The following is a 27,462-nucleotide window of genomic DNA, read 5'->3' as shown; positions in this document are numbered from 1 at the left end:
ATTAAGTTTTAGCTCAACCTGAGTTTAAACGCCACAGACTTGAAATCTTTAAATGACGTCAGTTCTGCCATCTAGTGGTCACCTCGCACGTGACAACTTAAAGGACACAAACTGCAGTTGCAGCTCTTCAAGTAGTGCACATCAGTGGATCCCAACTTTTTGGTTCGCGTACACTCCTACCTTTGAGTACACGGTACACCCTCAGGCATACGTTTTGATTACTCTCTGAAAATATGATTGAACACAATTGATCCTTAAATGAATCTCGTTTTACTTTGTCTTTGATTTCTTTCAGATCTTCCTCGAAAGTTGCTCGCTAGGTCAGGGCATGTCGATGTTCGTTAATTCTCAGTACACGGCCTGACACATTCATATTCGTATTTTGTTTCTCGATTAGCATCTAATAAACACATAATCAATCAGATAAAGGCTCGTTTTCCTTATTTCAATTTTCATTTTTTTTAAATGGGACATAGGCGATCGCTTGTTCCCGTTCAATGGAGACAGCAACACTGCCTCCTCGTGGACAGAGGAGGGATGACTTTTCCACGCGTGAATGTCCGAGACCTGAGTATGAGAATACAGTAATGTGTTGAATAAATGCGCGCGCCCGCTGAACCACAAAAATCAATTCATTTAAAAATCACGTGCACATTTGTGGATCTCAAAAACGCATGTGTAAATCACGAATATATTTTTGTAAATAATTTCGAGACAAATATCTCCCCATAAGCTCATCACAAAGCATGGAAAAATATTAGTGGCTTATTATATTTATTGTTCCCTGGCTTTTTATAAATCTCTTTTTATAAATCTGTGTTGGCTTTAGTAAGATCGCTCCTGTGTTTCTGTTTTAAGTAAATTAATCATTGCTTGTAAGCAGCCTCCAATTTTTAATGTAAATAACAAAATACGACACATACTCTCCATTCAGTGAACAACTTCACAACGGAACGTTTGGTTACTGTGAGTATAGCATTATTGTCACTGCAACAATAGCATTTTGGAGGTATATGAATGTAAACATTGGATGGGGACAGAAGTGCACGGTAATATATATTTGAAGATGTTTTGACAAAAACCTGGAGAGGCGCACAGACTGTGTACCACCAACCTTCCTGCAAGATTGTGAGACTGCACTACCATGAGTGAAGTGATTTTGGGCGATTGAATTGAAATGGCGATACGTCTGATGTGAAGTCGTTGCAGGAGGCGACGATGCGATTTTTTTGTCGGTGAAGCAGGAACAATAGCTGGAAGTGTGACTTTCTTTCAGTCATGAAAAATGAATGCATGTATATGTGGTTAACCTTTGCATACTTGGTGAGAATGTGCACAATATTAAACTGCCATACATACTGTACAATACGCATTGTTAATTTCACCACACTTCAGTTCATTTGGTATTGTATGACACAGCGCTCTGGCAATAAATCCTCCTTTCATCAGGATCCTGATTGGTCTTTAATTTGCAGTGCTCTCGAACTGTATAAAATAGTCTGTTATGAATTTGATTGATAATACATTAGGAACACCTTTCCTTACAAAACATCGGATAATGACATGATCCTCATAAGGGAATTTATTGCAGGGCCGTCCGTGTACTTAATATCAAACCTGCCAGTGGTATTCATGTTGTAATGGATCAGTGTGAATGCATTTCTTCAAGAGTTCGGATTCTGTTCCATATAGCAGCGAGTGTGTCTTTGGACAGACACCAAGAGATCCAGTCCATTTTAGATCCATTCCATGTGTGCACGCAGACATGAAGCAATATTTTCACTCTGATTCAGGCTCTTCCTATAGTCTAGACTAGTGTGCAAATAGGAAAAGTAAATAGAGCCTCAGAGGAACGGGTTGTGGCTGTGTCTCTGTGCTTGGGGTCTCAGCTGGGAAGAGAGCGGGAGCAGAGGTCGGGGGAGGTTGGAGGGAAGGTCCATAAGTCTGGCGGGAGGCTGAGTGTGCGAAGAAGGAAGGGCTGAACCCTTGTGAAGGAGAGGCAGTGGAAGTGACGGACTATAGGAGAGCATGTGCGGGAGCAGCGGCGATGTCGAGGATGGACGCATTTGGTTGAGGGTAAGGCGAGGCTGGTCACAGTGGAAGGGGTTGGTAGGAGATGGCGCGCTAAGACCTGTGGGTTGGGGGCAATATGCTGGTTAGATACCGAAAACTTAGATTGTGTATGTCTTTCTGAGAATTTATGTCAAAGCTGTTACCTGAGAGGAAGGGGTTGTTGTGTGCCTTGCTTATCGGGGTTGGAGGTATCAGTGCGTCCAAATTGACCAGCGACGCCCCTGCGGGTCCAAGGAAGGTCTCAGGCGTGCGACACACACGTGTCATAGTGCTTACGGGGGGCGCGAGTCGTGACAGATCAAACATCTCAGGACTGTCCGAGTCCCGTCCATTTAGCTGGGGTTTGACCGGAGCTCCATTCTTGAATGGATCGGTGCTAGAATCTGCTCCACAGAACATATCAGCACACCCATGCAGCTCAGAATCTGCAAAGAGGATAGTTGTCACTCAAGAGCAATAGAAGATAAAAAGGTACAGGGGCAGCTATTTCAATCAGGTTTCTGATCTCATCACAGAACAGGATCAGCTCTTATCAAAGTTCTAAATGCCATCAGGTTGAACAATGACACTGGAAAGGTGTCATCTTTTTGGATCTCAGTGCAGCGTTTGATCCAGTAGATGATGCGGAGGACTAAATGAAACAGCCCCAAAATGGTTCAGGTCCTACTTGGAAGAAAGGGTTTATTTTGTGACCAATGGCAGTTTGGAATTTGATCGAATGGCATGACAAACTTTTTGGGGCCCCTCAAGGATCAGTTCTTGGACACCTTTTGTTCAGCTTGTATATGCTACCTTTGTTGGGGCAAATTCTTCATAACTTTCTAGCAGTGTCTCAACTGAGGTCAACAAGAAAGGGGCAGACATTATATAAATCCGATAATTGATGGAGAAGTCAGTAGGGTAATTAACTGCAAAACAAATTGATAGTGACAGTCTTACATGTATCAGTTGTATAAAGCCCGAATCTCAGAGCACAAGAATTCGCTAGTCACTTTGATTACCTGTCGGGCTAGCTAGCTGAGGAGAACACCGCTGAGGAACTTCCTGTTGAAGCCTCTCCTCGTCATGAGCACGGACTGGATATGTCCCATCACTCCCTGAATGATTCATGTTTCATTGATGAAAAAATACAACCAGTGTACAAATGAGCCAGTGATTCTGGAAGATACCACGCTTGGAGTTTCCGTCCCACGTGTGATCGACTGCAGGGCTGGAAGTGGGTGCCACCTCCCACAGCTCTCTGGGTCCGTCGGCATACGGAGACCAAGGATTAGCAGCATTTGAGGATGGGACTGGGGCTGTGGAGACGGATAAAACAAGTTTCGTATGTAGCACATATGACAAGTGGTATTTGAAACACGATTACTTTAGCCTCTCACTTTTTTACGTGTGAACATAACAGGAAACTCACTGACAGAATCCCAAGGGTCAGCAGTGATGTTACAGGAAGGTCGGGCAGAGTCCCAGGGGTCGCCAGGTGGAGGTGGCCTCTCAGAGGATGCGCCAAATAAGTCGACAAGGTCCAGCATTGTCGACTATAGAAGCAATAACTAGTGATGGGTAAATGAAGCTTCAAATCCGTTTCATGAAACAGTTGTAGTATTTTTGGACTCCTGTAGATGGCACTCTCTGTTCAACATTGGGCTGAAAGCAGAAGGACTTGCTATTTTATAAACCCTTTATTTAGCCCAACAGTGCCATCTAGAGGCATTGGTAGGACGTCTCGATGGGTAGGAAGGAATTTCCGAACACCTGGACTGCCAGTCAATCCATCCCAGTGCGCATATAGAGACATAAACACAACCTCATCTGCATTTACACTTGGATCATTACTCACTGAATGACAATTGAAGCCACACTGCCCGCAGCAAAGTGAGACTCCACGTCATCACGGACGCCGACAATGGCTACGGCTATTAAAATTCAACACAACCCTCAAATGCCGGGTGTTTGTGATGACAAGATACAGAACAATAAATCATTTCCAAATCTTTCTACCATTAGTGTGATTTATTTAGTGGTTCAAACATACCTTCATTTACTCACTATATTCTTACTGCCACTTTCAAAAAAATACAAAGTGGAGAAATACAAATAAGATTACAATTTCAAAACCAAGACCATCATTTTCCTCTTATACTAGTAAGCTGTGATCTAAATGTAAATATGTACTGGCGTTTGAATGACAGAAGGATGCTCGTCAACCAATATGCACAAAAGCAGGCGACTGATTGGCTTTCCAGACAGCCAATGAGAACAGGGGCTTCTGCGCAACCAGATAAGGAGATCGCGTAGAGGGAAATGTCTCGTTGAGCTCAAGGTTAGACAAGACCAACGCGTTATCATTCAGCAGCACCTCTTTGCCTTCCGCTCACATGATGCTGATCTAGGTCTTTTTGCCTCATATCACTTTCTACCACACAAGGCCACAGCGAGCGCCACACAAGTGAACAAATATGCTAATGCACACTCATAGGGCATATAGCCAGATGGTAAAGCAAGCGCAAATGTTTTCATTCTCACCTCCTGTGTTCCTGACTGGCTCGCTCTCCTGCTCTCTTCCAGGACCTTCTGCAGGACAGACTCGTCTCCTCGGCGACAGCGCTGCTCCTGCGAGGGTGGCATTGATGACGTCATCAATGAGCACATCATCTGCTTTGTGAATCGGGCTTGAATTTAACTGTTAAACCGACAGCAATTATTATTCCTGATATTACACGTTTATAACCATAAAATGGATTCTTTGTTATGTTATTTACTTATTTATTTATTTATTGTTTTTTTGTTTTAAAAAAAAAATGATATTACTGAGATTCTTTTAGCAAAGGGGACAGTGACAGTATAATAGTCCTTTGAGGTGAAAAAAAAAGTTGGCAAAGATAAAGTCATTGTGGGCCATATGGTACAGATGAACATTCTAATGAGAATAACACAGTAGCTGTGTAAAGAATTCCACCTTTATACAGATGAACATTTCTCACTTTTTATTGACACCACTAATTAAATTAGACACATTACACTTCAAATCAGAATTGCCCAGTGGAGCACAGACCTCGCCCTTACCTGAGTGAAATTCCCCTCAAACAACAAACAAAATGTTATGGTTAAATTCTAGAAAACTAAATTGATGGCGACTGGCTCAGCAAAACAAATAGTTGTTGAAGACTAAAGAATAAAAATAATTGCATCATATGATCAATGAACTGTGCAATGAGGAGCTTTTTATACCTTCTGATTGTCCTCTCTGCTCATGGCTAAAGCCAGCTGGAGCTGAAGCTCCTCTTCCCCGGTGGTTTGAGGTCGAGCCTGTTCCAGTTCTGAGGCGCCCCGAGGAGATGAAGACGAGGCTGGTGAGGGACAGTGAGGACTCAGGAATGGTGATATTTGGGGACGTGTGCATACCAGTGGCGAACCGTCAAGGCCTTCGAGGCCTTCTCTGCTGGCCTAACATAATCAAGAAAAAATGATCACATTTTTCACATTGATGTCATATTATATATTAGCGCTGTATTTGTAGGTGAGAGTTTTTATCCTATCATAATTCCGCTGGCTCGTGTTGCCAGGCAGGTTTCACAATACCAGTAGCACGCGCTGTTCTTTCCGAGGCCTTCTTCTGTCGAACCCAATGGACTTTCAGATTTGATGGACAGTCGCGATAGCCAATCAGATCGCGAGTTGGTTACAGTGAGCCTTCTCGCTGGCCTTACGTTGAAGGCGATGAACGCGTCTTGTGATTGGATACGGGGAGCGCGATGCGGAATCTACACACCCGAAAATCGTAACTGGCGACCGTTTGAAAATCTCAAATATATGCTTGCTTTTTTTTAAACGTGTGGATTTAATTGCATGCTCGGGGACAACAAAAGCAGTGTGATACTTACTTCATGTAGTAAAGATCCCAATGCAGTATTAAAACTCGACTGAACACTCACAGTGAAAGGAGGATGGAGAGCCTCTTGAGCGGCTTAACTCTTCCCCATAGAGTACAGCCATGCTGGGCTGGCTTGTTCGCCTGCCCGGGAGATAGGAGGGGGGTATTCCTCCATGCATGGCCCCCCCACCCGCACCAGCTCCCCCAGCCATTCGCTCTTTGGTCTTCAGAGCTTGAGTTCTCTCTTGGCGAAGACGGTCTTCATCCCGGAGAAGACACACCAGCTGACGCGCTTTTTCACGGACATTGGCCCCTTGGTCTCTGCCATCACGGTCAACATATTGAAAATCACGAAGCGTCTGAACCAAGACAAACACATTCCTGTGGATTATTTGGGTAAAATACTGTATATGATTTTAAAGTACAGTGTGTGGATTTATATTGTTTTCTGATTTAGCAATTTTGTTTTAGGCCGCCTGTGTAAATAAGGGACAGCCATGCATGAAGTCCTAATTTCAAAACATCGTTGAAGATTTAAAATTGCCGGCCATAACCGTGAAAACAATCAAGAGCTAAATATACACATTTATTGACAGTCCAATGCCGAATTCAGATATTTCTTGAACTTGAATAGGAAGAGCCCTCAACAGTGATAAGCAACTTCAATTTCACCAAAGCTTTGATCGCATCTATTGCCAGAACAGATGGAGGTGGCTCACTGAAATAAATGTCTTCAATTCTTGTAAAGGCAAAACTGCACAGCGACAATTGCATAAACAGCTTCAGAGCAACTATGAGAGTTGCATTATTGATACGCATTTTCCTTCAAAGTCTGCAAATACAGGAGTATAGATGATCCTAACTTGATGATGCATGTGCATAAATGATCCTAACGACTCATTAAACACATTACACGCGTCTTTTATACATTCATAATAACAATGTTATTCCTATATATTCGTCTATCAGAAGTTATCTATTTTGCTGCCTGCTATTGTGTGAATGCAAAATGTCTGCCACATCATGACATTTGAAATCACAGATCCCTTTGGTGTATTGCAACAATACAATCAGGCTCCATTCAGTGGCATTAAAGGCAAAGACCACTTGAGTGACTCCAAAAAAATTCTTTTTTTTTGTTTTGTTTTGTTTTTGCGCAGTTGGGGGGAAATGCATATTAAGCAATATGAGGAAAATTCGATATTGCCAAAAATGTAATTAGCCTGTCCAGAAAATATGTTACAAATGAAGATATTTAATTAATGATAAAGACATTTTGCTATTCCATGTACGAAAAATATTACTTTTTATCCTGTTTTCTCTCTTAAATGTATTACCTTTTGAATGATAACAACTGGCAATGATTCAAATAGAGTAGTCATATCCATCAAATTTAATCCATCCATAAATTCTTTGTCGCACTCATCCTGACGGTCGCGGATGTGCTAGAGACAATCTCATTTGATTTTGGGCAAGGCGAGCTTCAATATCAAATTCTGTGGGAAATGCCTTGACTGTTTTTGATTAAATTATATGAAAAGATAATGTCGTTTTTCCTCAAAACATTTAGACAACATTAAACTCGCAAAATGGTACTAGCTTCACTTGTCACATGTATTGCATTGTCATGACCTTTTTGGACATTGTATGTCAACTTATAGTCCTGAATGTGGCTGACTTTTGCCAGGACATTGAAAAGTGTAAAACGTAAGTGATTATACATCATTTTTATGCTTATATCCGTGAACTTTTTCTGTAGTTGCCGTGAAGTACCTGAATAGTAAAGGCGTTCTCTCGACACTGTTGAGCCACTCTCTCTGATCCCGTCTTCAGCAGGTAGTCCAATAGAGTCAGGGACTGAAGTTAAAAAACACACTGCTCTCAGTATCATTACACTTTTGCTATGCTGATATAAAAGTGAAACACAAAATTAGTGGGAAAAATTAGAAAAAAAAGGTGAAGTAAAACTAATTTAATTACATCATGCTTTTCAAAGTATTTTATTTAGCTTTTTCAAAAGATACGTCAGACGTTCATTATTTCCTTCTTTATTGTTACAACACGGCAACTGTAGGTCGTAGCCGACGCCAACTCCAAGCAACCTGTGCTGTCCTCATTACACCCTGATCTCGATAAGTAACCAAAATATTAGTTGCACCTCTGCACTACACATGTGAGTAAGCTGTGTCTTTCACCTTGTAGACATGCCTCCAGTTCTTGCCATTGTCATTAAGGCGCTTCCACACCATGCCCATGACTTCAGCAAAAGCCACCACATTGAAGGTCAAATCAGCGATTTCTGACATGAGAGACGACGGCGGCCCCCATGGATCGTTTGAGGTGGCCTCACGAACCTACAGACCACCAGTAGGAGAAGAACAATGACTTGCACTTTCCTCTTAAGTGTAACATTCCCCCCTTTTTTTTTGGTTCATCCCAGTGATGGGTAAATGAAGCTTCGAATGTGCTTCATGAACCAGTTGTAGTATTTTTGGACTCCTCTAGATAGCAGTCTCTGTTCAACATTGGGCTGAAATCACACTGACTTACCATTTTTTAAATCCTTTATTCAAACAAACAGTGCCATCTAGAGGTGTTAAAAACGGCAACAACTGGTTGATGAAGCAAATTTGAAGCTTCATTTTCCCATCACTAGTTCATCCTCCTTCGGCCATCATTGATGCACGAAAACCACACAGTACCTTGATTTCCGCTTCGGAATAGTTGTGCACTATGTTCTTCACCTGCCGACGCAGGGCTGAAGTTGTCATGTTGACAGGTGATGGAGGAGTCAGAGTGATAGTAAGTGAAGAGCAGGCCTTCAACAGGTGAAGCTGAAAAGGAGAACATGGACTAAAGAAGAAGCAACGAGGGCAATGAAAGCTCCTCTTCTGTCAGGAGATGCTAGACATTCCTGTTAGGAAGACATGAAAGCCAAATGTCAACCAAATAAAAGCCAAGATAGGACATATATATATACTATAGATCAATCTGTTTCCTGCCCTCAGTGCAGATTGGAACTTTAATTTCCTACTGTTTGCCATTCAGCACAACTCATCATTTAAGGTTTTGTGGCTAATTATAGCAGAGGTATACAGTCAGAGGTGGGCAAACTTTTTGATTGGCGGGCCACAATGGGTTCTAAAATTTGACAGAGGGGTCAGACCAGGAGCAGATGGATGGAGTGTTTTGGTAACCTCATCTCATCGGAGAAAAAAAATACATTTAACTTTAAATGAAAGTGAACAAACGCATTACAACAATAAATAAGTCTTTAAAAAACCAGAGTATTTTGAAAATAAAACATTAACAAGGTTTATTCATTCAATTCTTTTTTTTTAAGTCTGGCGGGCCGGATTAAAACATTTAACGGGCCGCATGTGGCCCCCGGGCTGTAGTTTGCCCACACCTGGTATAAGTACTTAAAATGGAACTGTCATAAATGAGGCTTGCCACTGTCGGCGCAAATGCAAGTTAATACTGCAGCACACAAAGAGCCGTAAATCAGCATTAAAAAAAATTACCTGCAGTTGCTCACACGAGACAAGCTTGCAAAATTACTGATTATGTTTAAAAAAAAATAAAAAAAGGTTGTATCTAACAGTGATACTATGTTGGTGTGTTGGGACCAAATATAATTTTGTATGGATTATACTGAGTCTTACATCGGTTTAAAATCACAAGAAAATCTGATTTTGTGGGATTGGAAATGTTTTTCCCGATAATCAGCGGAAACAATGATTGATGGCACGAAGTGAACGAGTGGCTCACATTTGGTGCACACTCAGGAAGAAGTAGGTCAGAAGCACTGGCAATCAGGTGTCTGATGAAGGTTCTTCATTGCTTAGCTTAATGAGGTCAGTGCACAACATCGTTTTCGACTAAAATGCTCCAAGGCGGGCACAAGGGACTTTATCATCTATTTAACCTCCTAAACCGAACTAAGTCAGTCCCCTTTTGGAGGACAGCCTTAGTGGTCACATTGTTTATACATAAACCGAAAGCACTGAAGCGAATGCCTACCAAAGCGCCCGCGAGGATCAACTTTTCTCTTCGGTATCAGTGAGTCTTTAAGAGGAATTGCAGACTCGATGCACAACAATTACACAAAAATTATTCTTATTCGGCATATATAATACATACATGTCACACGATTGGACCAAGTTACCCATGACGTCGGGGTACCAAACTGGGTTAGATTAGATGCCTTGCTCGAGGTCACCTTAAATGGGAATGCCTATGCCTGTTGAAAAACATGGGGCCTTTCTCTCGCTTGCGGGAGGAAAATCGCACGGGCTCCCATAAAAACATCTTAAATTGCTATAATAACAACAACTTCTACAAAACACAGCAGACATTATCCATTTATCTACACTTATCCTGTTCTTGGAGGGAGCTGGAGCCTATCCCAGTCGACTTTAGGTGCAAAGAATGCGACATCCTGGACTGGTCGCCAGTCAATTACAGGGTACATTAGACAGACAACTGTTCAGTCACATTCTCAAAGAGTGAGAATTGAACTCACGCTGCCTTTGTAGTAGTCAGGCAAGTAATCGCCACACCTCCAGTGACACAAATATCCGTTCACTTGTAATAATGCTTCCAATTTCTATATTGTATTGAAACTGCATTGCATCATAGAGTGTGTGATGATCATGATGTTTATTATTTCACTTTCTCATAAGGTAAGCAAATGGTTATAAATGGCTATCAGTATGATGCAGTGCAGTTTTACATCAGTGAGGAATACAAAACAATCCATATAGCAAAGACATGTTCCTTCCTGCGTGTCTTTAGTGTGGTCGCAGGTAACCGCAGTCTAATCCCAGCTGACTTTAGGCAAGAGCCGAGTCCCTTGGAAAAATCATTCACACTGACATTCACCTCTGCAGATATCTTAGTGCTGTAAAGCGATAACATTTTTTAACGAATTAATGACAAAAACATTTTTCAACTACTATTTTTTGTGAGGCTTGTAACAGATATTTACTTGAATAATATCTTGGAATTAATGCAAAATCACCAAATATGAAGTAATACAAACTGAGTTATATATATATATATATATATATATATATATATATATATATATATACACGTGTATGTGTGTGTGTGGTCGATACAGAAGTTTAAAACGCTTAATGCATAATGCACAATAAAAAAAAGTCATTTCAATAATATTTAATAAAAGAAATCTTGTCGTCTTGTCTCCATGGTAACATCTGTTTTCTAACTCATCATGACCTTTACGTGTGACCGTACAAACCTTGCCACGGCCCAGTTCGTGAGATGTAGTGTAGTCCAAGAATTGATGCGGTGTGGGCCGGTCACATGCTTTCGCGTCACCACGTTGCACGCAGTGGAGCCGCGTGTAGAAAGCAGATCCCCTTTTCTGCAGATTTTCAGGTGGCGTGGGAGGGCGTCCATAGTAGGTCTCGATCATTCGTAAGCATGATCAAAACAGCCCGCCCACTCGCAACCTCCACGCTTACGATCACGTTCCACACGCCCCCTCGTGGGACGTATTTGTGGCGGGATTAAAAATGACAGTACTCAAATAGAAATATAACTCGGAACACAGATCAATTAAAATCGCAGTCCATTTACCTTTCCCATTGCTCATTCCCTCGCCGCACTGCCTCTCGCCCATGCAGGTCCAAGACGATAATAATGAAGTAAGTCCTCCCTGCCGCGTGACCACAGTGAAGCACGCAGCGATGATATCATGCAGATCCAGAAGAAGATCCAAACGGGGCGGGAGTAGTCGAGTCCCGGTTCTGGTGCGAAGAAGCTGGGCGGCCAGTCAGTGGTAAAATCCACGCAGGGCGTGTTGTAGCTCACCCCCGTTTCTCCCCAACCCACTCATCGACACACGCGTGGAATAAGCGGAGTGCGAAGGGGGCGTTGAATTTATTTTGTGCAGCGTCAGCGGTGCACCCACAGTCGTGACTGTTGCGTGGATGAATGAGTCAGGATTCGCCAGGATCATCACTGGAAAAGTTTTAATTCGCCTCATGATGATGATGCTCTGAAGAGGCACATGGTCTGACTATTAAGTAGACCCTCACCATTTATTAGATCCCCCCCCCAAAAAAAAGAAAAGAAATTGAACTGGGATGCGTTGACTTTATATCCACTGCACTTATATCATTTCATTTTACAATGTTCTTATGTACCAAACTCATTCATTCAGTCATTCAACTGCATTGTCTTGCGTGTCATCACAGTTTGGATCTTGCTCATCATCGTTGAACTTATCCATTGAAGCTCGCCGACTGTCCATTTCATCATCCAGTGGAACAGCCTGTCATAAAATGTATATTCATGAAGACTGGCTGAATACAGAATTGTTTCAAAGTGTAGAGATCTTAAGTGACTTCATTCATACATTTGTGCACAGCTTTTCAATTTCACATGAAAAAGTTGTAAACTATACTTAGGATAATCTTTCTTATCCCTATTTTAAAAGCAACAACTAACTAGTGTTGCTAACTAGTGGTGATAACAATATGTAAAGTAAAATGTAATGCAGAAAGGTTTTAAATACAAAGTGCGCACATTTTTATGTTGCACAGTTGTTAGAACCTCCAGGTAGAGATGGGAAAATGAAGCTTAAAGATGTTTCATGAACCACTTGTATTTTTTTTCTCCTCTAGATCGCACTGTTGGTTTAAATAAAGGGTTTTAAAAAATGGCAGGTCAGTGTGCTTTCAGTCCAATGTTGAACAGAGAGTGCCACCTACTGGAGACCAAAAATACAAGATGTGTTATCGCAGCTAATTTGCATGCAACACAACATAATTGTAAAAAAAAAAAAAAGAGTACTAACAAGCAAAACAGAGCTCAGAAATACAGTATATTTTCGACAAGTCCGCCTAAATGTACAAAGTACCTTTCAAATCGAAGAGTTAAGACTTAAACTAAAGTTTAAAGTTTGACCATGCAATGCTAATAATTAAACTTGGTTGTTTTTTTTTTTTGTTTTTTTTATTTGCATCCTGAAAAGTGAGGTTTTTGGTGGTACAATTAAGGATTGTGCCTGACGCCAGCGATATACTGTCCATCATGACTATGTTTCTCACTCTAGACAATAGTAACATTTATAGTTCGAGACCCATCAAACACACATTAGCTCATTACGTGACCATGCAAGCCACCGCAATCTCATTTTGCAACTGCTTCAATCATTATTTTCTAAAGTTCTTTCACAGACAAGGAAAACACAGAAACCAGAAAGAGAATGAAAAAAAAAGTGATTGCAACACATCAGCACATAATTTTCTCACCTGTTTGGATGTGTCAGAGAGGTCCCAGATGTGTTCCGGATTCATTTCTTGCAAAAGCCTATTTAGGTCCTCCTCTGACTGATCAAGATACTGCAACTAAACACATAGAAGGATACAATGTTGACTGCCGCTGTCACCATTATTGAGCCAAGGCGCTTATTTTACAGAGTTGGACATTAACAGTGATCCAGGGGCAGAAAGAGAGTCTGTCCCAAAGAGGCCAGAACAAATTTCACCGAAAGCCGCCGAACATTTTCGGTGAAGTGACCTTTTTGACTTCGAACAAAAGTATCATCAAAAACAAGTCGCATGAAACAGGATGTTGTGATGACGCAAGTTGAAAATGTGTTTGTGCGCTTTAAAATGTCTTCTAGTTTCCTGTTAATTTATGACACCATATGAAAAGCGCTTTGTTACAGCTCCAGCTGTTGTGAAATGCGCTTTATAAATAAAGTTGTGAAACAAATGGAACAGGTGCATGGTTGACTGGATAAAGGGGCATGAATTGAGGTGAGCATGTCGCTAGCTTCTGCTAGCCTGATTGCCGAGAACCACAACAGATTCAAACCAGCGACGAGGAATAAGGGCAACGCTGCAAAGTCAAGCTTCATCGCCGCTAACAAGATTCTCGAGCCATCTCACCAACTCATCTCGATGTGTAGGAGAAATGGCTCAACTCAGATCCCGGCAGGCATTAGCCTAGCGACCATAAGCTAGCACGGCGCCCTTCTCCAAATGGGCAAATGAAGTATGCTTAGAGTCCATTATTTTATTGTGGAACTGAAAAAAACTTTATTTAACATACTTCTCAAAAGAGGATCAGAGGGTAAAGAAACACATCTTACTTGATAATATAAATGCTTATAATTTAACATTAATATAATAAATGTCAAACGGGATGGGTAAATGAAGCTTCAAATGTGCTTCATGAACCAGTTGTAGTATTTTTGGACTCCTGTAGATGGCACTCTCTGTTCAACATTTGGCTGAAAGCAGACTGACTTGCTATTTTTTAAACCCTTTATTTAAACCAACAGTGCCATCTAGAGGACACAAAAATACAACAATTGGTTCATGAAGCAAATTTGACGCTTCATTTTCCCATGACTACGGATTTCCCTGTCTGTTAGTACTTTGTAATTGGGTCATTATGGTTTTAAGGCTTGCGGCGATGTCCTATTTTTCATTTGAATATTTTAATCAACCTCTCATTTGACCCAGTTAAGTAACACGGTAACATAATTCCTTTTGTAGTGTAGGAGAAAGAGTGAGTGGTTAAGAGATGATCAGATATGCACCAATGAATTAGATAATGCGTTAAAATGTGGAATGACTGCAGTGAAGTGTCAGATTTGATACCGTGTATGGCTCTGCAGGAGAGTTGGATCTTTCTGGAGTCTGAATTCCTCGCAGTACCTCGTATACAATCATCCGGCAGATTTCCAGTCGAGATGTCGCTTCCAGCTTTGTCTGCGGACACAACAACTAAAAATAAGCATTTTTTTTTTTTTTTTTAAGCAGTCCGTTCCTTCTCAGATACCAGTTGTTGGTCAAAGTACAAATAAACAAAGCAGTAGCACACTCTCATATATACTGTAAAAAAAAATGGAGTCAATTTCTCTCGAGGTTAATGTAACTGACCACCGAGGCTATGGGCGCCAAGATTTGCATTTAAATTGAAACAGGCATACTCCCAAACTGTCAAAGTGTTAACTCGAAAATTACGTGACATACGAGGCGTCGCTCTGACTTGAGAGCAACATTTTGAGATACGAGTGCTATACGGCGGCAGTGAACTCAACACAAGTCACTTCACCAGCAGCAGTTTGGCAAAAAGTTGGCTATTGCCACTTCCAGGTGAAGTTTGCGGTGAAGCTAAACATGAAACAAAGAAGAATTATTTGTGCATTTAAAACAACCACATTGTCTTCTAGTTTGACCAGTTTGTTTGCCTGGCAGTGTATCATACCTGTATGAATTGCCTCTGTCTTGCGGTTCTGTCCACCAACTGGGAAACCCCTTTCAATGTGACTTGAATCGAGGCTCCTTCCAGCAACAAAGGGTGGGTGTTGAGCTGCCACTGCTCAGTTAAAATGCCTGGCTTTTCTGATTTAAATATGAACTCCACCTGCTGGGTCTCGCCTGGATAGATGACACCTGAATGGAAGAGGAGAATGATGGAAATTAAAGTGTTTTAAGTTATGCTTAAAAGTCAGGACAGGCCTCTCAAAGAAACTCACATCAGAACAAATGAAGTAACCTTAGTGCTGTGCTTCTCAAATAGTGGGGCAGGCCCCCCCTGGGGGTGCGGTGCGGTGTTTAGGGGGGCGTGTGTGACCCTAGAAAACATGCTTTTCCCCACCGCCGTACTACGATAAAGTGTAATTGCACATTCACTCCAGTAGTTGGCAGTGGCGCTCACCTTGCCCATTGTGCGCGGCGAGTATTAACGCGACGGTGTAGGTTTGTTTTGCAACAAAAATACTATTGATAGTTGCGGCGGAGAGTGGGTGGTGTGGTTGGGGGCGCAAATCGTTTTCTTCTTGCTAAGGAAGGGGAGCAACAGAAAATAATAGAGAAGCACCGCCTGAGTGGCAGTAGTTGTTGTTGGCGTGAGTACCTGATGAAGTGTTGAAGTAGAAATGTGGGCAGCTTGATTGTGACTGTAGGTTTGAGAAGTTCTGCGGCAGGGGAAGCTGCTGCCAGCTGAAGAGGAGGGCTGTGCTGCCCGCATTTGATATCTCGAGTTGAGATGAGACTCGTTCTCCAACAACAGCTTCAAATATTAATGTAGTGGTGATTCCAATCGTCCCCTGGTCGACAAATACGCTATTTGAAAATAAGCAGGAGGAATTTGACAGAAATACCAATACACTGCGTTCACATTCTTTACCTGCTGACTCGAAGAGTTCCCGGTCCAGCTTGCAACCCGACCAGCGAACCTCAAAGCAGGAATGAGGAGAGTATCAGACTCGTCACCATTATGAGGTGTCAGTGGGTCACTGTGGAAGATAATGGGATAGAAAAGACGCTGATGTTTAATTTAGTTTCAGAAAGATAGTGCGCCTTATCATTATTATTTGACCTCATTTTGGGTATTGCCCGACAATTTGAAAAGAGAGCTATAAATTTCAGCACTATCATAATGGGACATCTATCTATGAATTTTATATTCAGCATATGTGTAAATGACATGTCACAATGCCGAATCAACAAAAATAACTTCAAAATGAGATTCTAAATAATTTTGAGGAATTACTAATTTGTTATATAGTAATAACTGGAGGAAAAGGCATCGCGTGCAAATCTTGTGTTACTCTTCATAGCTGTGTGCCCTATAGCTTTATTGTCTTATTTGGCTTTAGCTCACAAAAAAGAATACAAAATTCCAAAAACATTTTAAGTCATCTTTCTTTAAAGGAAGTATGAGAATAATTTTGCCTAAATGTACGTCAGCACCAATGGACAAATTTCAACTCATTCCGTTCAAGTGTTATCTTGTACATCAGGTTTGTCTCACATTTACAACAGCAAGAAGACACATTTTACTCACACATTCTCATTTATCTCTGAACATTGCTTGTTCGTGCTCTCTTCCTCTTCCAATAAAAGATTGTGGCTTTCTTTAACAAGAGGTTTGCTCGAGCCAATCACCTCCAGTTTGTCGAGATCCTAAAATTAAAGTGGCACATTCTGGTTCTCGGAGGTTTTTACACCACATATTTTGTAAGTCACACATGCCCTCTGTATTAAGTACGTGCGTCTTATTCATTTTCCTCCTGCAAAGAAACATGAGATGTACAGTAGTTCTACAGTTTTACTGCGCAGGAATTGTTTGTTGAATAGCATCCACTTTTCTGGAAAGGCTTTCTACAAGATTTGTCTGCGGAATTTCTAGCCACTCACGTAGGATGTGTGCGAGGTCAAAGTCTCTGGAATTTGTACCCGAATCTTGATACCTCACGTTCACTCGACTCGTTGAATAAATTATTTGTTGACATGACTTTTATTTTTCAACACGAAACCTACTGTATTTAGTTTTGTTTGGGGACGCAGTGCATTGATTTTTCAAAAGGAGATTTTTTTCAAACACCATTAGTCAATGCAAGGATAAGCATTTTGTCAGCCACATTCTTGACTCTTAGCTCATTTATTGCCATTGACGGCTAAAGACCTCAAAGATCCATTTTTTTTTTTTTTTTTTACTCGGCTGGTAGTGAATGAGTTAAGATAAAAAAATAATAATACTCCATGAAATAATGAAACTAATTATAAACCATTTTAATAGAACAGTCACAACCACCAGGGGCTACTGTCTAGTCGACCAGCCCGGGAATAAAAACTCTCTGTAATTGAGGAGATTGGTGCTTGCCTTGATTATGTATCACATGTAGGTTGTGAGCAGTTTAAAGGCTGTCAACAACGACACTGCGTGTAATGCTGACAAATAATAATACTGAATACAATAAATGTATTTTGTGGGATTGTGTATGTACATGCGCTTGTGTTACTTGTAGATACTTTTCAGTTTGTTCCTTGGGCTGAAAATAAATCAGGACAGTGTGATCAAAAGACTTGATATGAACAGCAAGTAGAGACATAGCGTACAAGGCGGGTGAGGAATCTTGGATGAGTCGTACAATGTTTGTGCTGAAATAAAGGATGGACAAACAAAATATTTAGCATATCTGAAATGACGTTCCTGTCCACTGTTAGTTAGAGAACATCTAACAGAAACACCGTTGTAATTGTGTGATGATGAAAATCATTACAATTACTATAATGGATATTATGGCGCCGATGTAAAAAAGTAAAATCATGACGACAAGCATTTTGAACAATCACTGACTCGGATTTGAACGCAAAAGAATTTAGTGAACTTGAATATTATGCAATATGCAAACACTGGAATGTTTTTGGGACTTTAGAAGCGCCGCTTTAAATTGTACACATTTCAAGTTGTTATCAAGTACAACGTAAAACATTAACAATCTTGCGTCGCTATATTACGATGAACCGGACATGGCAATAAATTGCGTAAATTAATTTGCATTACCTTCTTGTTGATTTCTAAACCCTGCAGGACCTCTTGAAGTGCTCGTTGCTGCATGTCCTTATTTGGGTCCAAAATCTGAGAAGCTGGACGTAGCATCTCAGCACAAGAGATTCCTAAGCATTGCCCAGAAAGATACGGGGAAAAAAAAATGTAAAATACACATTTGGGTGGGTGTATTAATGGTGGTCTTTATTCGAGTACTGAAGCAGTGGCTGGAAATCAAGCCCACGACTTCTGCAAAAACATATCGCTATTGCAAAAATGGCCCGCGCAAAATGCCTATCGCAAAGACATGCACTAGCTTCTTCTTGAATTGTATGCTTACATCTGAATTGAAATGTATCGCCATTCAATAGTTGAACATTATCTCGGGCAATTACAATGAATTAGCTAAGAATATGTTGATGTTGCTTATCTTGCCGCATGAAAACAAATGTACTTCTTTCATGAGATAATAAAAAATGACATTTCTTTAAATATATGTTAAATATTGCAATAATATCAACAATAGGGCTGAGCCATTTTAGGAAAAAAATTACATTGCGATTTTACAGACAGATAGTGCGATTTCGATTTCATTTGCAATTTTCTTCACAATGCAGTGACATTTACGAACATGACAGAAAATGCCATCATACCATTAGAAACAAAGTCCAGTAAGCAAATTCAGATAAAAAAAAAAAAAGGGGAATTCAGGTTGGAATTTGTCTGTTGAAATCGGCAAAAATACTAGAGCTCAATTATATTAAAAGCGCATGCATTAAAATATTTCCCGTTTCTGGATGGTCTTTTGTATGCATGTGTGTTGTTAAAAATATTGCATCAGGAGGAGGTAAGCACCACTTTTGACCTATTATGTTACGGGTTTGTTTTTTTTTTGCCTATAACACAGAGCACAATCTGATCACAGTTGAAGATGTGTTTGTGTGTTGGTGTGTGTGTGGGGGTGTGCGTGTGTGTGTGAGTATACCAGATTCCTGGAGTATGCTGTGCGGTTGTCCAATAATTGTGACAGGTTTCCGTATGCCTTGTTCCGTCTGTGTAAGAGTGGCTTGTATACCACTTAATTCATTTCCATAGCGTTGGGGGAAACTCCAGAATTCACTTCCCACACGGTGCCCCTATATGGTATTGAAACAAAAACACCTGAGGTTGAAGATCCTATCAGGACAGTGAAAATAAATCTCAAAATTACAATAACAAGAAAAGTAAGTGACATCTAATCGAGCCAGATGACAAAACATGAAATAGGATCGTACATATCCTGACTGGATGAGCGGCAAGACTCGACGCAGAAGTTCCCTCTGCCCCTGTAGCTCTTTGAAAGGGTAATCTCGGTTCATCAGTAAGTTTTCGACTGGCCTGTGGAGGCGTCCTGGACTCAGGGGGAATCAGCAAAATGCAGAAAAACACATAAGTCAAAATCTAACAGAGTTTGCCGGATGCTATGTGTGACGGCAATAGATTTCCCAGTTTGTTTTTTTGGTGTTAATTTGAGTGTTATTTAATTTGAGTGTTATTTGATAACAGGTTGTTGTTACATATGCATGTTTAATATTGACGAGCTAGATATGCAAGCGGATTTTTTTTTCTGACTGTACATTATCACCCTTTTGAAATTCTGACAGTACTTGACAATAATCATGTCTGGGTAATCAGCTCACCAGATAAGTTGTTCTGCTGTCGTTTGCGCTGCCTGATATAATCATCCCAATGCTGCAGGGCATTTGCTTGCAGGTTTCTTTGGCCTAAAAGAACATCTCGTTGGTTCTGTACACCCTCATGAGGATGCATCCCTCGGATCTGGGATGGAAGGTCTCTTCTGGAATTAGGTATTTGTCTAACCAACTGGAAGAAGTTTAATATGGATAAGAAAAGATTTTGATTGAGTTTCAGGATGTTTTTTTGTGAAAAAGTGCAGTTGTATTCATGAATTGACAAATTCAAGTATGAAAAATATTTGTATGAGGTCACCTCTGTCTCTCCTCTCATCTCCAGGTACTTTCTAAAGCCATCCAAGCTGCCCAGGATGCTGTGAGGAAGAAGCATCCCTCTGTCATCAAACTGAAAGCGGTCAGATCCTAACGACATACCTTTTGCAGAACGGACACAATTTCTCCATCAATATAATATCCACGCTGTGAAACGTGTTAATATGAACACAACACACCCAAATGAACCAGCGTCTGAGATCCAAGACGGCGAGTCGATGGATGAGCATTTTTGCTCAGATCCGCTGGATGACTTCTGAGCGCATGCGCCATGAGTCTGTTGTCAGTTGGTTGTTTGTAATTGGCTGTTGTATAAATCTGCAAAATGGAAATCATCAACAGAAACACTGGCGAGCCGGCTCTCTGTGAATATTTCCTCTTTCCCAAGTTCAAGAGGGGCTTCAAGGAGATCTGTGTTGAAGATGACCACATGAAGCGAGCCATGATAGAGGAAGAAAGCTTGTATGTGTGTGATCTGGTTGTAAAGTGGAATTCCCATGAAGGAAGTATAATTTGGAAGTTTTTTATTTTTATTTAAGGAGAAAACTCGGTTGTGTGTCTATTTGTGAATGGCAGCCGCATTACATTTGCAAATGCAGGCCTGATTATGATCGGGTAGTCACCGATTGATTGTTTATCACTGGGAATTTGTTTACATTATTTGCGCTTCATTTATAACCTTTGTCAGTTTTTAACCAATTAAAGTGATCATTGGTGTCATTGCAAATATTATTTCATGCCGTTCAGCCTACATAATGTATTTACCACGTAGCCATTTTGAAAATTGTGACAACTTACTACTTTGTAGAAAAGTGTTTTATAAAGTTCGGGAAAAACTGTCACATCCAAGATGGTGGACACACTGACGTATGACAGCAACGGTCCAAAGGAGACATCCACGGATAAAGTACAAATACGCAAAAAAGTATATTAAACGGCTCTTGACTTGAGAAGTACAATATTCAGATTACGTCATGATTCTTGACTGCCACGTCGCTTGTTTCAATTATCTATATACATGCGGACGTTCTAGCGATGCCTTTCCACAGCCACGTGCAGCACTTGCGCTAACAAAAATACGTTTCAAATAACCCAACTCAACCACACGCGCACCTTAAAATGAATTAAATTAATTAGTTAAAATTTACAAACACAAAGTTACATGCCTTCTTCTTCTTCAGCTTCCGCCCGAAAACTTGCCGTCGTCAGACAGTGAGCTGTTGTCATCAATGCACTAGGCAACTGCGCGCACGTTTTTACCGTAATGCTTAGTACTGCAGTACAGCTACATTGTTCACGTCATCAAAAGTGAGTGTAAGGAGAGGAATTACTCTGAGTAGTACGCTGAACGTTTTTTGTAAAGTACTGTATATTTCTCTACTTTGCCTTTAAATGTCTTGAATTCTGTTTTTGAAATGTCAGTGTCAATTTTATAGTCTATAGCACTCACGTGCTTTGGGATAAAGTTTAAGTTGGCAACCCTGATAGCAAAATATGGGTGAATGCAGATTCAATGTCGATTTTGAATCACAAACTTCAATGCTGACAAAATGTTGTTGAACCAACGTTCAACCTTCTTAACCCTAATTCAACATATACATATATATATATATATATATATATATATATATATATATATATATATATATATATATATATATATGAATGAATTTGATGTCAGATCGAATTGACTGAATACAGTTCTTATTATAGTAATACTATTGAGTCATTTTACTGATATCAATTGGGTTTTCTAGAAAATTCATTACATCCACCAAAAGGTGAACAACACGGTGGCGATTATCATGACGTAGTTCGATCACGTGGTTGAAGCTGGTCCATATATGCGCAGAGCAGAGGCGTCCCGTTGCCAAACATTTAGACACTCTCTCTCAACATGGATAGAAAATTGTACAAAGCGATGGAGGTTGGGAGCATATCCGCGGGTGCACAGACGTCCTCTATCCCACAGCAATTTCGATGCTGTTCCTCCTCGGATGGTCCCCAGCTCCTTGGCAGCAGAGACTCACAGAGCTCTGGGTCCTCCAAAGTCCTACTGGCGTACAAAAACGCATCGCAAAATCTTAATTTATCGGGGATTAAAGTCGGTTTGGGGATACTTAAAGTGGCCACGTCTCAGTGGAGGCAGGACACGAAGACGCACGCAGGCGAAGCCGCAAGGCAGCCGACGAACTGTGAGAACAGGTGCAAGAGTTCTCCGCTGGACAACCTGGCAGTCCTGCTTCTCCATTGCCAAACGCGGCGACGGCAAATAGCTCAAGAACCGCGACCGGAGCACTCGTTCTCCACCAAGCCCCAGAACTGTAAACGCATCGTGGTTCTTGGCGCGCCGCGGGTTGGCAAGACCTCCATCCTGCGACGATACTTGCGAGATGGATTCGTAGAGGAGTACCAGCCCACGTCCGAGGATTTTGTCCGAAAACTGTTCCGTATACGTGGGGAAACTTACCAAATTGACATATTAGATGCATCCGGGGAGAGGGACTTCCCAGCCAAGCGGCGATTGTCTATCCTTACAGGTACGTATTATTATTTTTTTAATTATATTGCCTGGCGTATGGTATATGATGGGCCAGTGTTTCCCAACCAATATTAAGACAATGAGGCACTCATTGCATTCGAACAATCCCAGGCGCAAAATGTCAACAAAAGTGACTATTGCCTCAATTTACTCACACACAGACACAGTGTGAAAACTCAAAGCTGACACCTTCAGGAAGCTATTTGTTGCATGAATGGAAACAAGTGGATTCACAGGTGTTCTTGTATCTAATCTGAAATAGCATATCTATGTCCCGCCTGTCACTATACGTTGCTAGCATAGTGAGATGAACAAAATTTTTACGGAATAAAAAAATATTTTCAGTCAAATTAAGTGAGATTTTCCGTTCACACTCATGACGATAGCTGGGCACTTGACCTTTTTTTGCCGTTCAGTCCCTCGCCATGCGACTGCGACCTAGTTGCTGGTTAAAATGAAACATCAACATCCTAAATCTTTTCTTTTGAGGAAAATAATTGCAACGTCAGTCAATTCTCTTTTTAGGAATTCATGGATAGAGCTTGAGGCGTATGGCTGGAGCGTGAGGCAATTTCCACCTCTTGTCCCTTAACTCATAAATTCAGTGTTTCAACCTTAATAATCATATTTTATACAAAGTAATTCCTTTTGTATTTGATTATGAATCTATTTATAATGTTATAAGTAATTTTGAACTGAAGTCAAGGTAATATTGTGGAAAGATTCGGCATACCACATAAAATGTCATTGAGTGTAAATGACTCCTTGAAAGCGATAATGAAACGGATATTGTCTCTTGTGCAGGAGATATTTTCTTGCTTGTCTTCAGCCTGGACGACAGGAGCTCTTTTGAAGAGGTGTGCGCTCTCAGACGGGAGATCCTGGCAGCCAAAGCCAGACTGACTAAATTGTCACACGATTTGACACAACAGAAGCTCGCCTTGGTGGTCTGCGCTAATAAAGTAGATCTCCAGGAGTGTGAGCGGGAAGTCTCCCGAGATGAGGTGCTCCACGCTCTCGGTGATAACTGCGCCTACTTTGAAACCTCAGCAAAGGACAGCACCAATCTGGAAAAAGTATTCGAAGCTTTGGCAAAGAGTGGTGGGCTTCCCGCTGAAACTGGACCGTCCCAACACCGCAAACTGTCACTCCATTCATATCAGGCCATACGCACCGGTCACCTTCCACTCCAATTGATGGCACACGATGATGATGATGCCTGCGGGCTGCTGTACCCTCTGGCCCGTAGGCCGAGCTTCAGCGCTGAGCTACGACAAGTCACTGGACCACAAAGTGCGAGCAAGGCCGGCAAAACAAAAGAAAGATGTCAGATACAGTGAAAGACCAAATAACATAAAACACTGGAGGAAATAAGATGATCGAGACAACATTCAGCAAAAATGTGTGTGCTCTCTTTTGCATTTATATGGAATTAGAATAAAACTATATTTTCCCGTTTTGAAGTCTATTATTAACTTTCTACTCATTCTGTGTGTGTGTGCGCGTTATAGGGATGGTGCAAAATATTCAACTTGTCGCCTATTCGGTCGAGTCGACCTCCACTTTTTGCCAGTGTGCAATTAAACCATAGTTGACTTTGTTACCCCACTATGATATTTATGACGCAACATCGACGAGACGTGAATCACGTGTTTGTTTGTGTTTTGTTTGCCTTGAGGAGGAAGCAGAGCAGCTTTTAGCAACAGATGAGTCTGCTGAATGAAATTAGTTGGTCACCTTGATTGCTTCGAATTTTGATTTGATTTGTATAATACATACAGACATGCTACAACTGATTCCCAACACTGTATAACTTTGCAATACTGCTCCAAAAACAACAAAAAACATCTATATAATTTTTCACATTTATTTTTGAACTGATTTATGCTTGCACATTGTTCATAATGTTCCTTATTCAATCTAGTCTGTTCCATATTTTCACTCCACTGATGGAAAAACGTTTTTTTTTTCATTAATGTTCTTGAGTGCATTGTTTTTTAATTTCAATGAAAAAAAAAATAATTAAATTTGACTTTCGCCTAAAATTAAATCCTCCCTCTCCTTCAAAATAACATCACCCTAATAGCAGGTTCTCTCTGACTTTATACATTAATCGAGCTGTTTGAAATTCTACAAATTCAACGCATTTAAAGACTTTCGAGTGGAAGAACAACTGTTTTTTTGCAGTGAAGAACGTTATGGACAATTGTCATTTTTAAAAAATATAAATATTAATTACATTCCTTTAAATGCCGTTTTGTGTTTCCCCAGACTTCTGAACAGTGACTCAAATATGGTAACAATAGTTACATTGACCAAAACACAGATTTGTGTTAACCATAAAGTTTAGCTAAGACGGGTTTACAGTAGTACTGCAATTAATTTTAGTGGTAGGCTCCCTTTATTTTAAAAAGTGACATATAGCTTTGTCCGTGGAATAAGGTGGAGCAGACCCTTCTGTGTCAATTAACGCATACAAGGCAGCACACACACACGGAAACACACATTTGAACAGGTGATCAGTTCTCTGTAAACAATGAGGAGTCACACTGTGTGCTCCTTTTGTAGGTGTCTGAAATGCACAATTTGCTCTCTGCGGCATCAACCACTGAAACGTCATTAAAATTCTATACACCGAGAGAAGGGGGGGGGGCATTTGGTTTTCATTATGAAAGAAAATTGACTTTATAAAGGCATGCATGCACACCTGTACCACAGGAGCCTGGCCTATATCAAGGACTGAGATCAAATTCTACACTTCATTTGAGCAAATGTTATTGTGGTCTTCCTATAGATTAGATTAGTTTGAACGATTGTTTGTGGATTGTATTTGTGTCCTGTGATTGCCTGATGATCAGTCCTGACTAGTAGTGATGGGAAAATGAAGCTTCAAATCTGCTTTGAGCTCATCAACGTGTTCTTTCAGTTTAAGAATGTGCCAAACTGCTCAATTATCCGCACCTCAGGTTTATGATATGAATCCTTTAAATAGATTGCTTTTGTCATAAAAACGTTCAATGCCCAGATGGATCTGAACACGAACCACTCTACAGTCAGTTTGTGACGTCAGACATCTGGTGGAAATGTTAGCATGTCAGATCATTGTGAGAGCGGTTGTGCTCGTCAACAGTCCATTCAGTTCCTCATTCACAGCAGCTGGGACATATCATTCAACAGCGATATGTCGACAGCTAGCCACGCAAGTATATGAAAAGGCAGCTAAATCCGAAGCGTGGATCAAGCACATATGTAAACAAACAAGCCTGCCATCTGCCCGTGTCCAACCCACTCATCTTACCACATTATATTAATTACTGCTTGTGGTCAGCGTGTGTTTGCTATACTATTGTACTAGAAATACGATTCCCAATTGCTTTTGTTTATTGTACTACAATGTGTGATTATTATTTTTTTATCCAGGTCAAATTATAGATGCAGCAGAGTACAGAGAGGTACTTACTTGGTGTTGACATTTATGAGCTACTCGTAAATATTGTAGCATAAATAAAAAGGCCTTATTGGGGTTTTCAACTCTAAACTGAAGGGTTGAACTACAAACAGGCCTACAATTTTACAGCTCGTTTGTTTATATAAACCTTGTCGGTCATGTAAGTAAAATTGGGGTGGGGTGGGGGGGTGGCTTTTCCAAGTCTTGGGCGCCCTCTAGTGTTAGAAGTCGAATTTGATTGAATCTGCTTGGTCCGAGCCAAAATCAGCAAATTCATGCTTTCTCACAAGTTTACTGGAGAGACAGACCCAGAAGTTCGAAAGAAAAAAAAAAAACATAACCTAAATGTTTAAGTGAAACCCTGACAAAACACATCAGCGTTGCAAGAGTGTACAATGTTTGTGTCCTGTACATGACAATTTGAACAGGAAATGCAACTAACGCTGAAGTCTGAACCATAAAGAATTTACCAGTCTAGATATTTTGCGATTGTCCATAAAGCAATTGTATCATAAAAAGCAGACAAGGGCAAACTTAAATGTTGTAATCAGGCCCGCCGAACTTGAAATTTTTTTTAAAAATAAACCTTGTTCCTGTTTTATTTTCCCTGTAATTCTGATGTGTCCCCACTAGAAGGTGCATCCATGTGCTGCTGGTCCGGCCCCTCTGTCTAATTTTAGAACCCATTGTGGCCCACGAATCAAAATGTTTGCCCACTCCTAATCAAAAGTATTGCCGTCACGGTCGTATTTTAGCATGGTGGAATTATGATGACTCAAATTCGGGGAAGCAAGAAGACAATTAGTGCGCTAAAACAACAACAACAACAACATACTTCCAAAAACAAACCACAAACAGGACACTTGGAAATAAAGAAATAAATACAAGACTCAAAGTAGCAAACACCAAGATCAAAATCGACATGACATTGGAAAGACAAATGACATGAGCGCAGGAAACACACACACAATGAACCAACAAGAAGTCAAAGAAATCAGGGAACAAAATACAAGCAAACGGACGAGACAGCGAGGAACACCTGAACAAGACGCGAATTGCTGAGGAGCTGACCGAAGAGAAGGTTGACGAATACAAGTGGAATCACACACACACTCAAAACAACAACAGTAAATGTATTGAAACAAAAAAATGTCCAAATACAGATCATAAAAGTTGTTTTTTGTTTAAAAAAAAT

General features: G+C 40.7%; 3 protein-coding genes across 5 annotated transcripts; 1 reads left to right on the top strand and 2 right to left on the bottom strand.

Moving 5' to 3' along the window:
* Window positions 1–873: 873 nt before the first annotated feature.
* Window positions 874–11,526, bottom strand: epn3b (epsin 3b). Its single transcript, XM_088303263.1, has 12 exons — window positions 11,211–11,526; window positions 8,647–8,778; window positions 8,140–8,298; window positions 7,718–7,801; window positions 6,006–6,303; window positions 5,302–5,420; window positions 4,597–4,683; window positions 3,485–3,608; window positions 3,243–3,371; window positions 3,075–3,170; window positions 2,217–2,498; window positions 874–2,131 (listed from the first exon to the last, which is right to left on the bottom strand). The coding sequence occupies exons 1-12, from the start codon at window positions 11,385–11,387 to the stop codon at window positions 1,845–1,847; spliced, it is 1,974 nt and encodes a 657-aa protein (XP_088159389.1). The 5' UTR covers window positions 11,388–11,526; the 3' UTR covers window positions 874–1,844.
* A 405-nt stretch (window positions 11,527–11,931) lies between these two features.
* mycbpap (mycbp associated protein) lies at window positions 11,932–21,543 on the bottom strand. 3 transcript variants are annotated; one of them, XM_088303745.1, is made up of 15 exons: window positions 21,444–21,543; window positions 20,457–20,595; window positions 20,261–20,379; window positions 19,951–20,134; window positions 19,546–19,661; window positions 19,257–19,407; window positions 18,287–18,399; window positions 17,839–17,880; window positions 16,784–16,902; window positions 16,124–16,232; window positions 15,851–16,043; window positions 15,200–15,387; window positions 14,590–14,700; window positions 13,231–13,326; window positions 11,932–12,248 (listed from the first exon to the last, which is right to left on the bottom strand). In XM_088303745.1, exons 2-15 carry the CDS (start codon window positions 20,548–20,550, stop codon window positions 12,138–12,140), a joined length of 1,746 nt encoding a protein of 581 aa, XP_088159871.1. In that variant the 5' UTR covers window positions 20,551–20,595; window positions 21,444–21,543; the 3' UTR covers window positions 11,932–12,137. The 3 variants fall into 3 exon arrangements, with proteins under 3 accessions (XP_088159871.1, XP_088159872.1, XP_088159873.1); XM_088303746.1 differs by lacking the exon at window positions 21,444–21,543 and adding an exon at window positions 21,296–21,431; XM_088303747.1 differs by lacking the exon at window positions 17,839–17,880.
* A 549-nt stretch (window positions 21,544–22,092) lies between these two features.
* rasd2b (RASD family member 2b) lies at window positions 22,093–24,282 on the top strand. Its single transcript, XM_088303748.1, has 2 exons — window positions 22,093–22,817; window positions 23,624–24,282. Exons 1-2 carry the CDS (start codon window positions 22,175–22,177, stop codon window positions 24,157–24,159), a joined length of 1,179 nt encoding a protein of 392 aa, XP_088159874.1. The 5' UTR covers window positions 22,093–22,174; the 3' UTR covers window positions 24,160–24,282.
* Window positions 24,283–27,462: the final 3,180 nt, after the last annotated feature.

This window comes from Idiotropiscis lumnitzeri, chromosome 8 (genome assembly GCF_059441095.1).
Source record: "Idiotropiscis lumnitzeri isolate Australia: NSW breed Sydney's pygmy pipehorse chromosome 8, RoL_Ilum_1.0, whole genome shotgun sequence".
Classification (NCBI taxonomy): Eukaryota; Metazoa; Chordata; class Actinopteri; order Syngnathiformes; family Syngnathidae; genus Idiotropiscis; species Idiotropiscis lumnitzeri.
This window is presented reverse-complemented; position numbering and strand designations above follow the sequence as displayed.

Bases quoted from the DNA above. Each gene is read 5' to 3' on its own strand.
- epn3b (XM_088303263.1), bottom strand. From the start codon at position 11,387: ATGATCGAGACCTACTATGGACGCCCTCCCACGCCACCTGAAAATCTG. The intron at 8,779-11,210 runs GTTTGTACGGTC...TCTCCTTTTCAG, and splicing joins ACGAACTGGGCCGTGGCAAG to CTTCACCTGTTGAAGGCCTG. The intron at 2,499-3,074 runs GTAATCAAAGTG...TCCTCTTTGCAG, and splicing joins TCAGCTAGCTAGCCCGACAG to ATTCTGAGCTGCATGGGTGT.
- mycbpap (XM_088303745.1), bottom strand. From the start codon at position 20,550: ATGGCGCATGCGCTCAGAAGTCATCCAGCGGATCTGAGCAAAAATGCT. The intron at 18,400-19,256 runs GTATACTCACAC...GGCAATGCTTAG, and splicing joins CAGCATACTCCAGGAATCTG to GAATCTCTTGTGCTGAGATG. The intron at 16,044-16,123 runs GTAAAGAATGTG...TTTGTCGACCAG, and splicing joins GGAACTCTTCGAGTCAGCAG to GGGACGATTGGAATCACCAC.
- rasd2b (XM_088303748.1), top strand. From the start codon at position 22,175: ATGGATAGAAAATTGTACAAAGCGATGGAGGTTGGGAGCATATCCGCG. The intron at 22,818-23,623 runs GTACGTATTATT...TCTCTTGTGCAG, and splicing joins GCGATTGTCTATCCTTACAG to GAGATATTTTCTTGCTTGTC.